General features: G+C 54.5%; 1 protein-coding gene across 1 annotated transcript in view; it reads left to right on the top strand.

Moving 5' to 3' along the window:
- SLC6A2 (solute carrier family 6 member 2) overlaps positions 1–12869 on the top strand; it is a 45933-nt gene that overhangs the window by 24162 nt on the left and 8902 nt on the right. Inside the window, exons 4-8 of the mRNA XM_077751326.1 lie at positions 2729–2867; positions 8329–8463; positions 10077–10180; positions 11779–11903; positions 12631–12743. Of these exons, the coding sequence (XP_077607452.1) occupies positions 2729–2867; positions 8329–8463; positions 10077–10180; positions 11779–11903; positions 12631–12743 (616 nt within the window). The remainder of the gene's footprint in view (positions 1–2728; positions 2868–8328; positions 8464–10076; positions 10181–11778; positions 11904–12630; positions 12744–12869) is intronic.

Raw genomic sequence — 12869 nt, 5'->3', positions numbered from 1 at the left:
AGTCACCGGGGGAATTTGAAAGATGCTGGTGGTCAGGCCCTTTCCCCAGGATTCCAGTTCAGTCAGTTGAGAGTGGAGCCCAGACATCAGGAACTGTTAAAGGGGTTCTCTCTGTGTGACTTTTTGAGGCTTATTTATTTATTTTAAGAGAGAGAGAGAAAGAGAGGGAGCTCGCGAGGGGATGAGGGGCAGAGAGAGGAGAGAGAGAATTCCAAGCTGGACTGGAAGTCACACACCGCGAGATCACCACCTGAGCCAAAATCAAGAGTCAGACGCTTAACCGACTGAGCCCCCCGGGCGCCCTCTGCGTGATTCGAATGTGCAGGTTGAGAGCCCTGCTTTGTTGATATGTTCTCTGCACCTCCTGTTTCTCTTCTGGGGGGGAGCGGGTGAGGAGAAGGAGCAGGGAAGGGAAGAGGGGTAAAGGAGGGCTGGAGGAGAGAGAGAGAGATACGGACAGGCCGAGAGACAGTTGACTGCCCCCCAGTTTACCCACTGTGGGCGTGTCAACTTTTGCCATTAGTGGGGGCTCCTTTGTGGTAAGGCGCTACGGCGGGGAAGGATGGATCGCGAAGCTGCTCCTGGCCTGTGACACGAGCGTGCTGTGCGCGTATCAATCAGCCACGTTCCGAATGGCCCGAACAGACCGCTGGCTCAGAGCAAAGCGCTGTCCGGCGGCGAGACAAAGGGAAGTCAGGTTCCCACATGGGAAAGTGGCTGGTTGCCCCTGACGGTGTGAAAGGGTGAGGACTCCCCCGGGTCAGAGGAGGAAGTGCTGAGAGGTGGAGCCAGGGCCTGGGGGAGGCTGACCCTCTGTTCTTCCTGAGTCCTGTTCCTTTAGAAGATGGATTATTGAATTCAGCAAGTACCCTTGTGAGCCTGTGTTCCTGATCCAACAATCCGCTCTGAGCTACCAGGCCTAACTGCCAGGCCCAGGCTTAGCACTGGGGACTGGGGACCCAGGGATGGCCCATCCACCTCCCCACCCGGGGAGAACCTTGCAGGCGGTCAACCTTAAGGCCTCAGGGGCGGGCATGGTCTGCAGAATGAGCCCAGGGCCACAGGAACTGGAAGGGTTGAAAGGTCCAGGCCAAGGGTGATCACAGAGGCCTCCCAGAAGAGGTGACATTGGAGCTGGGCCTTGAAGGGTGTTGGCAGCTTGCAGCCTCTGAATGTGGAGTGCAGTGGAGGACAGGCCAGGACCAGTTCTGGGTGCCCTTGAAGCCCCCTCAGCTCCCAACACTTCCCACACTTTATTAGGATTGTACATCCAATGCTGCCTCTGTTGCTCCAGTATGAGCCCCCCACACAAGGCACCACGGGCGAGCAGTCCCCGCTGTGCTGCTGAGGCCCAGGGTGAGGCACGAATGTTCTGAGTGCAGGGGAAACACCTTACCAAGCTGCTCCCTCGGCCACGGAAACAATTCTGCTTCCGTTATCTCGCAAAGATGCAGGGTTGTGGGAGGGGCCTGCCTCCCCTACCTGGTCTGCTGTTTCATCAGTTGGTCTTACTTGTCCTGTGCTTAGATCCTAACAACTTTGATTAGCAATTGTCAATTAGTCATTTTGCGTGCAATTCTGCCTACTATTTCTTCACTGTAGATTCTTCAAGAGACCCCACTATTCTCGATCCTCATTTTTATTCCATTTGTTTTCCTTACTTTAAAATAGGTTACACCATGTTATAGAGAAGCACATGTCAGTAAGGGACGGTCCCAGGATGTCACGAACTGAACACAGCCATGTCACCAAACACCCAGATCAAGAAACATAATTGACTGGCATCCCAGAAACCCCTAATGTGTCCCCTCCCATTCAGTACCCGCATCCCCACCCAGGCGGCACCTTCCTGACTTCTAACACTTTAGGTTACTTGTGCCTGTTGTGGTTTGTGTGAGCAGAATCAGACAGAAAGTACTGACTTCTTCAGGCTTGGTGTTGACTGCTTTCTCATAGAATTATGTGGGAGGGGTCCATTCACAGAGAGCTGGTTGTTTCATAATATCCCACTTTATGAATATATCATAATCGATCCATGCTACTGTTGATGTGATATATGAATATTCTCCAATTTGAGATTATTGTGATTAATGCCACTAGGAACATTCTAGAACATGTGTCTTGGTGAACACATGTACGCATTTCCACCGAGTAAATAGGCAGGAGTGGAATTGCTAGGGCACGGGATATGCATGCCTTTAGCTTTTAGATGAGAAACATTTTTTTTAAGTTTCTCGACCAAGGGATTCATAAACTCAGCAACATGAAAGTTTGGGACTGGATAATTCTTCGTTGTCGGACGCAGTCCTGTCCATTGTAGGACATCAAGGCTGTCTTGTGTGTTGTAGAATGTCCCTGGTCACTATCTTCCTGATGCCAGTAACACAGCCTCCGGACTTTTCCTGATCACTACCATCTCTCCAGGACCAGGCATGCGGGTGGCACTCGAGAGATTATTATTACCTTGAAATTTTTGTTATGGTTTAAAAAGACAGCCCGAAGTGGGAAGACTTCCCAGATGATCTCCTGGCCTGGGGCAGGATGGTCCCCGGCCCAGGCCAGGGCTGCCCCGAGCAGGCCCACAGGACGCAGGGCAGTGGCCGGGGTTGGGGCAGCCCAAGGCTGGCTCCATCAGTGTGCACTCTGGGCGCTGGCCTGTGGTCAAGGCTGCGGGCATCCTGTCTGACGACACCGTCTTCCCTGGCCCCCTCTCCTCTCCTCCGGGCAGGCGTGGCGTCCTGCACCTTCATGAGAGCGGCGGGATCCACGACATTGGCCTCCCCCAGTGGCAGCTCTTGCTCTGTCTGATGGTCGTCGTTGTCATCCTATTTTTCAGCCTCTGGAAAGGAGTGAAGACTTCAGGAAAGGTAACACCTTTGTTTCTCTTTCGAGTCAGAGGTTGGCCTGAAAAAATAATCATGTTCTAGCTGCAGCAAGGTAGTTGATAAAAAGAAAAGGCGGAAGTAGGAGACCAGAGCCTGGGTTTGCACCCGCCCCAGCGCTGCCGCTGGTTAGCTGGGAGACCCGGGGCAAGTCTCTCCCCTTCCCTAAGCCCAAGGGTCCCCAGCAGTAGGGTGAGGGGGTGCACCAGGGCTCCACTTTGCCGCCAAAGCTCCCCTGATAGCAGAGACTGGGGAATGGGACACGGCAAGGGGCTCAGGAAAAGGCCTAAAGCAACCTATTCACATGTACCTGATAAAGCACGAATTCTGGCCTAAAACGTGATGCGAGCTTGCATCCTTCTCTGGAAGATCCTCATTTCCTTCACTAGAGGATCAATGTGCATAGTCCGACACAGTGCTGAGTGCCCGCAAGGGTCTAGGGTTCCTGGGGAGAGGGGCACGGGGTGAAATGACCTAGGAGGGCCAGCAGAGTTGGCATTCTGACCTGGGTGACATTCCTTCGTGCCGCCTGTATTCAGTTCCTCCGGGTGGAGTGTGTTCAGTTCGTGATCCATGTCGACTCTGAGCCTGGGGAACGTTATGAGAACCACCACCCCATGTGGGCCCCATGGGCTCCCCGTGGAGCTTGACTCTGCCAGAGAGGCTGTGGTTGAGAAGCGTCCTTTCCCGTGTTTGGATTGGCAGTTGCCGTGTGGCGGCACACCCCGAGATGTGGTGACGTACAATAACCATTTTATTCTCTCTCGTGACTCTGTGGGCTGGCTGAGATCAGTTAGATGGGTCTTCCGCTCCACGCGGTGTGGCCTGGCGGCACATCTGGGGCTTCGGCTGAGCCGGCACATCCAAGATGGGGCGTACTCACGAATGGCAGTTGGTACCGGCTGGGAGCCCAGCGGGAGCTGTCTGCCGGAGCTGCAGGGGCTGTTTGCACAGAGCCTCTCCAAGTGGTCCGGGCTTCTCACAGTGTGGCGCTGGGTTCCAAGGGCAAGTTCCAGGCAGACAAGCCCCGGTGTGCAAGTGGCTCTTCCAGTCTCTGCTTGCGTCGTGCTCGCCAATGGCCCAGTGGCCAAGATAAGTGTGGTGGTAGAGGCGAGAGTCGGTGGGGAAGGGGATTGACCTAGGTGCCGGTTTGCCGGGGGTCACGGGGCAGCAGCCTACCGTAATCGGGTAGGTGGGAATTTGCGAGAAGCTTCATTAGACAAGTGATTTGGAAAGTGGCAGGGTTATCTCTGGTATTCCTAGAGTCCTTGGTTATGCCATCGAGAGCAAAGATAGTGGCAGGGGACCAGCGGCCATTGCAGATGAAATCTCTCAAGAAAGGCTTGCCGTGAAGCTTCCTATCAGCATGTTAGACACAGTGTCTGCCCCAAGGGGGAACCCAAATAAAGTGCAGACCAGAGCTGGGGGCATTTCCGAGGTAGGGCAAAACCAGGCTAGGATCACTACCATCCCAGCTTCGGCACATAGTAGGTCTTCAGTAAATATTGATTGAGGATTCAACTGAGCAAAAGAGGTTAGGTAGGAAGAAAGAAGGAAGGGTGGATAAGTAAGTTGGGGAGCCTCACTAAGTGTTCTTTCTAATTCAATACAACTTAGTAAGCATTTATGAACACCTACTATGTGCTAGGCTTGATGCTAGTACTAGTGATGCAAAAATAAACAAGACAGATTCCTTCTCCAGGTACTGATGGCCTTAGGTGTATTACAGACAGACACAGGTCAATCAGTGGCCACTAGTTTCTTGAGTCTTGTTCCAGAGACCCGTGTGTCCCCTCTAAACAGTGGTGGACGCAGACTAGGCACACTATTCTATGACTTGTGTTTTGTTTGTTTGTTTTTGTTTCTTTGGTGTGTGTTTTTTTTTTTTTTACTTTACCCTGGAGATAATTTCACATCCAGGAGTCAAGATGCATTTTAACTGACATACAACTGGATCTTTCAACTGTTCTTAATGAATTTAGCAGGTCGCCACATTTTTTAACAAGAAAATGGCCTAGATTGTAACAGAATGCATTGCACATAGTAAAGGAAGAGCTGGCTTGCAGAGTTTGGATTTTGCATTGTGTGTATTTTGTCTCCATATACAAGATTTTTTCTTACCGTGAGTAGTCAAAACAGTGAGAGGTGCTGCATCAGAATGAGCTCTTTGAACTGGCAGGGGCTGTAAAGACCACAAGAAGGTGGCATTTGGGCTAGGTCTCTAAGGAACAGGTAGGGATGGGGCAGACGGAAGGGGTTTTCAGTGGAGGGAACTGCCTGAGGAAAGCCACAAAGGTGCAGAAGCCCAGGCCAGCCTTGACCAGCCTCTCCGCACCTTTGCTGGGTATCAGGGGCAGGGATCTCCTGGCCTCTGCAGGTGGCAGAATTGCAGAAGACACGTGAGCTTTACTACTGCTTCTGGCCTGGGCATGAGGCCGCCGCAGCTTCTAAAATACTGCATCCCAAGAGTCAGTGCCCGACAGCCATTGGCGAAGGTGGTGCAGCCGGCCCCACCTAGTGTGGCGCTAGTTGGGAGCAGAGGGTGAGTCTTCTGCAGGGAGACTGGGGATAAGAAAAACAGAACTGAGCATGCTCAGTTCCTCTGGGCAAAGGCGCCTTCAAGGGAGTAAGCCCTCCCCTTCAGAGTATAATGAGTCGGAGAGCAGAGCAGGGGTGGGGTGGGGTGGGGAGGAATGTTGCCCTAGGGAAACCCCCCACCAGGTGGAAACGAGTCAGACGGAAACCACAGCCCACATTCTGCGTAAATCTCCCCCAGCCTTCTGGCCTCTGGCGGCTGACAGGGAAAGGGCCCTTGGCAGTCCAAGGAGAGGGAACTTTCCAGAATGAGAAGCTTCGCTCAGGACATTCCTGTGCCCTGTCTTGAATTGCTTTTATAAACTAGCTCATGAGAAAATCAAGAGCATTGCTTGCATCTGCCCAGACTACATCTGGAACAGGATGGAGCTGCTCTTAGCAGGGTCCACAGCCACAGAGATGGCCCCAAAATGAGTTGCAAATGTTCACACTTCCCGTCTTGGCAAGCGAAGGCTCTGTGTCTGCGAGGAGTTGTGACTCCTTGTTACAGCTAGGATGGTGGGGGGCAGGGCACGGTCTGAATCAGGGCGGGGGTTACCCCAGACCACATATGCTGACCTTGGCCCGTCGACCACTACAGGGTAGAGGGCAGAGGTTTGAGTGGGTGTGGGGGGGGGTTGGCCCCCGGGGAGTCACTTTGGAAGCACGGGCACTGTTGTTTGCAATCCTGGAGTCCTGCCTGCCCCCCCACCCCCAGTCTCATGAGTCCTTAGCTGAACTGGCTCTTAAACCATAAGCCCAGACACCGAACCCCTAAATGTCAGACTGGAAGGCACATTCAGGCCATCTACTCCAACCTGCTTGTACCCACGGGGAAGCCGAGGCCTGGAGGGGGACAGGGTCTCACCGCAGTCTCTAGCCTGGCTCGGACTTGACCCTGGCTCCCGTGGATATAGTGCAGTGAGTGATTGACGACATGGCTTTGTAACCAGACCATCCAGACACCATCATTTCCTGCTGGGTGACCCGGGAATTAACACTGCTCCCTACTGATGTGATTGTGCCGGCCTGTGAGACCACTGGGGGGGTGGAGGAGAGGTCCTCGGTACTGGGCTGGCAGATGGAAGTAATACGATCAGCAGCCTGCCTCTGTCTCCTTCCTCAGCACCCCTTCCCGTGCTCTGTCCCCACCTCAGAGGACCACAGACTCTGCAGACTCTGTGCACTGGAGGGAGACGTGGGCCTAGGCTCCCACCCGCTCTGTTTGCATATTGGACTAAATGTTCAGGAACCTTGGGCTCCCCTAGACCTGGAGAAGAATCAAGAGAACAGAACTGGCTAGGGGCGGCCACCATGCCCTGCCCGCTGCCTCGCCAGGCTACGGGCTGTTTAGGTGGATGGGAAGAGACTGAACACCTTTCAAATTCTGGCAAAGTATGGTGGGGTTGGGGAGAAAACTGGACCGATTAATAAAAAACCACCTGAGTTTTAGAATATTTTTCATTTAAAAAATTTTTAATGTTTAGTTGTTTTTGAGAGGGAAGGAGAGTGGAGAGGAGCAGGGAGAGAGAGAGAGAGATACAGAATCCGAAGCAGGCTCCAGGGTCCGAGCTGCCAGTGCAGAGCCTGATACGGGGCTCAAACCCACAAACTGTGAGATCATGACCTGAGCCAACACTAAGAGTCGGATGCTTAACCAACTGAGCCACTCAGGCCCCTGCCCCTCAAGTCATTATTCTACCCAAGTCTTCCCACTAATTGTTCAATACAAGCTGGTCAAACAGGAAAGACAGATGAAGAGAATAAATCCTTCAATGTCGGTATAGAAAACAGAATTTTGTTTTTCATATCTCAGTTTTGGGTTGAGCCCATTATCTTTCTAGGCTAGCAAAATACTTTACCTGTAGTCATGTTTTGGGGCTTCCATATTCTCCCCAGGAATGTGTGAAGATTCTGGAACTGCACAGTCCCAGGGCTCAGGGAGGAGGGACTCTCTGGGCCTTAGGTCGTGAGTCCCCATTTGTTTTAGCTGAGTTTTCCTGGATCCTGCTTAACCCAGCCCTGAGCGAATTTTTTACTGGGGGAATAGTCTTCTTTCTGTAAGGCTCTCCATGGCTGCATCTGCCTACAGCTAATGTTTAAACCTTGACTGCTCTTTGACATCACCTGAGGCGGTGGGGGGGACAGGGGGAGTGGAGGAGGCTTTCAAAACAAATTAAAGTGCAGGCTCCGCTCTGGACCGGTTAAATCAGAAACCACAAGAATAGGATCTGAACTTTCACATTTCTAACTATAGCTTCCTCCAGAGTATTTTAATGCGCAGGGGTGAGAAGGAACAGCAAGGAAGCCCACACAACTTTCCCCTCTCCCTACGTTTCATCTCTGATCTTGGGCAAAGGGGTGAGAGAAGTGTCTCTTTTCAGTCTGGGGATGATCTCTTTCTGTGTGGGTTCTTGGACAAGACAGTTTGTCTTCGCCCTCAGTCTATGCTGAGATAGAGAACGGCCAGAGATTCTGCTCAGCCACATCCCTTCTTGGGCGATGAGTTAGGAGGAAATGTTTGAATGAAGATAGAGGAGCCCCCGAGAGAGGAGGGAGGGAAGAAGGGTGGGGGGAAGGAGGGAGGAAGGAGGAGGGTGGAGAGCATAAATGTGGGCGTGCTTAGATCTGCCCGGGACAACTCAGGGTCAGTGGAGGCCGCTCAGGAGGCGTTAGGTACCCTGAGAACCTGGCCTTTGTCCCGGCTGGCCCCACTTCCGTGGCCGAGCCACCCGGTGTGCGGACTCTCCAGCCTGGGCCCGAGCTGTAGGAGATGGAGTGTGTGCTGCGTGAATGAAGGTGTGGGAACGGCATGGCTGGCTCCCTGGGCGAAAGCCTGNCGGGCTCTCACAGCAAGCTTGCCCACTGCCAGGTGGTGTGGATCACGGCCACGCTGCCCTACCTCGTGCTGTTCGTGCTCCTCGTCCACGGCATCACGCTGCCCGGCGCCTCCAACGGCATCAACGCCTACCTGCACATCGACTTTTACCGCCTAAAGGAGGCCACGGTCAGTGCCTGGGGACCACCCACCGGGGGTTCAGGGTTGGGGTGGGCTCTCAGTGTGGGCAGCGGTAGGAAATCTGGTCCTGGTTCTGCTATAAATGTGCGGCATAGCCTGGGATGGAAGACAGATCCTTCCCTCTCCCTGCTGCTGCTTCTGCATCTGACGGATGCCCACTTGATTCGCACCTGATGGTCTCCCAGCTGTGATGGTCCAGGATCCGGTGGCTCCGTGTGGTGTTCTCTGCCGACCCCTCTTTCCAAGGGGAGCAATACTCTGTCCTGGGTCCTGACACATGCCATGGACTCCTAGTCCCCCCCAGGAGCCCCCTTGCCTTAATTCCAGGCTCTAGCCCCCAGCCCTGCCTCTCCCCCTCGCTGCCACAGCCCTACTCCAGCCCGCTGTGCTACCCAGAGACACAGACTAAGTGAAGATGGGGTGAATGTGGAGTCGAGTCGAAAGCTGCGAAACGAGGTTGGGATCAGAGTCTTGGAGGTATCCAGCACCTTAAGCATCTTCCAGCCACGGCCAAGATCATTGCCCCCTCCTCCCTGAAGCCTACCTCAGCGACAGCACCTAGCATTGCCCCTCACTATTCCCAAAGGCTTCTTCACACCCTGTCTGCACCCACAGTAATCCTGGCAGGTGGGAGCCACACAGGCTTAGGAGGGACGTGTCACCATACATACCTCCCACAGCTCTGATGCTCCAATGCACCACTGTGTTAGAGCCCAATAACCAAGAGGAAAACCTATTCCCTTAGTAACTGTCAGAAAGATCACAGAGCTTAAGACTCGAATCTGTCTGGTAAATTGTGAGAGACGCCAGAGTTCTGTTTGCTCTGCACCTGTTTAAATACCTTGTCTTTCTGACGAGGAGAAACTGAGCCCAACTGCTGTCTCAGGGAGCAGACCTCTTCTCCTCCATCAGATCGCCTCTCTTGTTACACCTTCTGCTTTCATTGCATCTAGGATGGCGTGAGTGAGGTGACAGGATGCTGGCAAGTCCCACCGGCAAGCAGCCCTCTGCACGAGGGGGCTGGGTGTAATTACCCCCACAGTGCAGATGAGGAAGCTGGTACATAGAGAGGTGAAATTGACCAGGGCTAGAAAATGGAGGGAGGCTCAGATCTCCGGGGTTCCAGCCATGTGCTTTCATCACCCAAAAGATGGGAAAAGTAACTCACTGGCCCCCGCGGAAGTCACCGCTATCTGTGGGCTGGGTGAAGCAGGAGGAGGCGCTGTGTCTTTTCTGCAGATCCCGTCTCTAACTCCCGAGGCGGTCATAGCCTTCGCCTGGCTCCATCCACGTTCTAGCCTACAACTGTGAGTTTATGAACTTCCTTTGAAAGTCAGGACTTTCAACAGAGCCAGTGACTTCCTGCAGGGTGAGCTCAGTCATGGCCACCGAAGGCTGGAGCTGTTAGAGAGACCCCTGGCTCTCTGTGAGGTCGCTTTGTCCAAGTTTCCGGGGAGGAGGGGCGTGGCCCCCCGCCGTGGCTCGGACCTCGATTCCTCGGGTCTCAGTGCATCCCTGAGGCTCGCCAGCCCCCCTGGAGCAGTGAGGAGGTCCTGTTCCGTAGGCAGCAGAGGGTGATGGCTCTTGTCTGCCCGTCTCAGGTATGGATCGATGCAGCAACCCAGATATTTTTTTCCTTGGGGGCTGGATTTGGAGTCCTGATTGCATTTGCCAGTTACAACAAATTTGACAACAACTGCTACAGGTAAGGTCCTTACTTGGGGCTCAGGAAAGCTCTAGACCTGGGGACTGACTCCTGCAGGGGTGGGAGAGACGGCTCCGGTCTGGGGCAAGTCAACTCTCCTTCCTCTGTGAAATGAGGCAGAGTGGGCCTTCCATGAACTCCAGAGGGGGTGACCTCTGACATGGCCTAAGGGCGTCCTAACAAATGTGTTTCAATTCAGGATACTTCTTAAACATGCAAGTGGAAGGCTGGGGAAAGTGAGGCCCCACACGAGAGCGGGAGGTCATGGGGACCAGCAGTTGGGGCAGAGGAACACCGTGTGCCTTTCGAGAGCAGACAGCACTTCTGTCTGTCCATCTGACACCCAGACAGGCAAGGGCTGGTCGCCTGGGAGGTGAGGGCCTGGCATGGTCAGAGGTAGTCTGCAGGGCGGGCTGAGAAGTCTGCACAGGACAGTAGAGTGAGAAGACCACATTCCACGTTCCAGCTCAGTTCTAGGTCAGCATGTCGCCCTGCCTCCCCGGGGCCCAGTGCTGAGAGACTCTCGGACATGGGCACAAATTGGGCCGGCCCCCATCACCCTGTCGAAAGCTTAAGATAGAATCATACCCGGGCACCTGGGTGGCTCAGTCAGTTAAGCGTCACTGACAGTGTGGAGCCTGGGATTCTGTCTCTCCCTCTCTCTCTGCTCCTCCCCTGCTCAAGCTCTCTCTCTCAAAAATAAATAAATAAACATTTTTTAAAAAAAAGACAGAATCACACCACCCTCTGGTGCACGACAAAGCAGGAGGGACACCTGCCAGCATCCTGTCACATGGGCGGGCGGCAGGCAGGCCAGGGAATCGGGGTGCTCGGCCCTCTGTAGGGCATCAGCAAGGGCACGGGGGGTGGTGTGAGGCAAGCCTAGCAGGACGGCCAAGGCTGTGACGGAGGGACACAGAGTGGGGGCACCTAGGGTGGGGAGGAGCCTGAGCCAAGCCAGGGAGGTGCTGTGTTTGTGGGCCAGCAAGTCGACTGGTATGTTTTGTTCTAAGGCCGCATGTTGGGGAGTCATGGAAAGTAAGGCATGGAGGAAGATTGTCTCATCTTTTTTTAAGTTTATTTACTTATTTTGACACACAGAGAGAGGGCACAAGCAGGGGGGGTGCACAAGAGAGAGGGGGAACAGAGAGAATGCCAAGCAGACCCCACACTATCAGTGCAGAGCCTGACATGGGGCTCGAACCCATGAACCATGAGACCACGACCTGAGCCAAAGTCAAGAGCTGGATGCTTAACCGACCGAGCCACCCAGGCGCCCCAAGGCTGGGTCATCTTAACGAAGCCGTTGAAGGCCTTCAAGTCGAGAAGCACAGGGGAGCTACGGACAGTTTGTTGAAGAGGCTGGTCATGTGATTCCCCCACAAGAGCTTGATACCAGACCCTGGTCTCAAAATGCTTCATCCAGAAGCTGTTGATCTGTTTCCTGTACCTGCAGGTCCTGATCTCACGGGGCACTGGGGTCCCTGTGGCAGCAGGAAAACTGAAGGGGGGGGTTGGCATTTGAAGCAGTGATTGCATAGTCCGTGCAGGGCTCAGGGGCACTGGGCGACGTAAATGACTGAGGCTTCTCTCCCCAGGGACGCCCTGCTCACCAGTACCATCAACTGTGTCACCAGCTTCATCTCCGGCTTCGCCATCTTCTCCATCCTTGGTTACATGGCCCATGAACACAAGGTCAACATTGAGGACGTTGCCACTGAAGGTGGGTGGGGGGCGGGGTGGAGAAACCCAGCGCACCCCTGGGCAGGCAGCTTTCCTGTGGTTGCAGGAATGAGAGGGCCAGGCATGGAGCCTTCCGAACCTTCTAGCTTTCTCCCAGGCTGTCAGTTGGGAGCTCCAGGCAGTCCTGGCCCCTGCGTATGTAAGGGAACCTTCCCTGAGTCGGGCTAGGCAGGACTGATTTGGGAGCACTACTCTGTACTCGCCCCTGTGCTGAGCACTTGACATACTTTCACTAGTTCTCACACCGCTGTGGGTGTTAAAGGGCTCATCAGCCCACTTTACAGGAGAGAAAACTGAGACTCGGGCTATGTGAGTTGCTGCAGGTCACCCAGCCAGTGAGCAATGGTGCCAGCGTTCGAGCCCTGAGCCGCCCGACTCTGGAGACTGGCCTTCTTACCGTTTCTCATAGTCTTACAGCCACAAGGACGCTGAGGCCTGGAGGGAATCCTCATGGAACCCGAGGACCACAAACTTTTCAGAGGAGGAGGCTGTGCCCGGATGGGCCTCGCGGGCTGGGGCCTGGAGCTGTCCAGCCGGCCTGGCTGTTGGAGGCCAGCCTCCTCGGGGCCATGACAGACTTCAAGCCGGATCCAGCCTCACCTGTGACCAGCCAGGTTCCGCGGGGCTGGCCGGGCTGAAGGCCTCAGCCGCTCACGTCGCCAACCAGCGGACCCAGCCCCCGACGAGGTCCTTGGTGTCTCTTACAGGAGCCGGCCTCGTTTTCATCCTGTACCCAGAGGCCATTTCCACCCTGTCGGGATCCACGTTCTGGGCTGTCGTGTTCTTCATCATGCTCCTGGCTCTGGGGATTGACAGCTCAGTGAGTGACCGGGCTCAGGATACCCCGCCACCCACACTGGGCCCGTCCCTCCCATCCCCCGGCCACTCAGCCTGGTGTCCCTGCTTGGTTACTGGTTGTTTCCACAAAGCCCTAATTAAATGAAGA

Source organism: Crocuta crocuta, unplaced genomic scaffold (assembly GCF_008692635.1).
Source record: "Crocuta crocuta isolate KB4526 unplaced genomic scaffold, BGI_CrCroc_1.0 scaffold124, whole genome shotgun sequence".
Lineage (NCBI taxonomy): Eukaryota > Metazoa > Chordata > Mammalia > Carnivora > Hyaenidae > Crocuta > Crocuta crocuta.
Note: the sequence above shows the minus strand (reverse complement) of the source record. Positions and strands in the feature narration are given on the sequence as shown.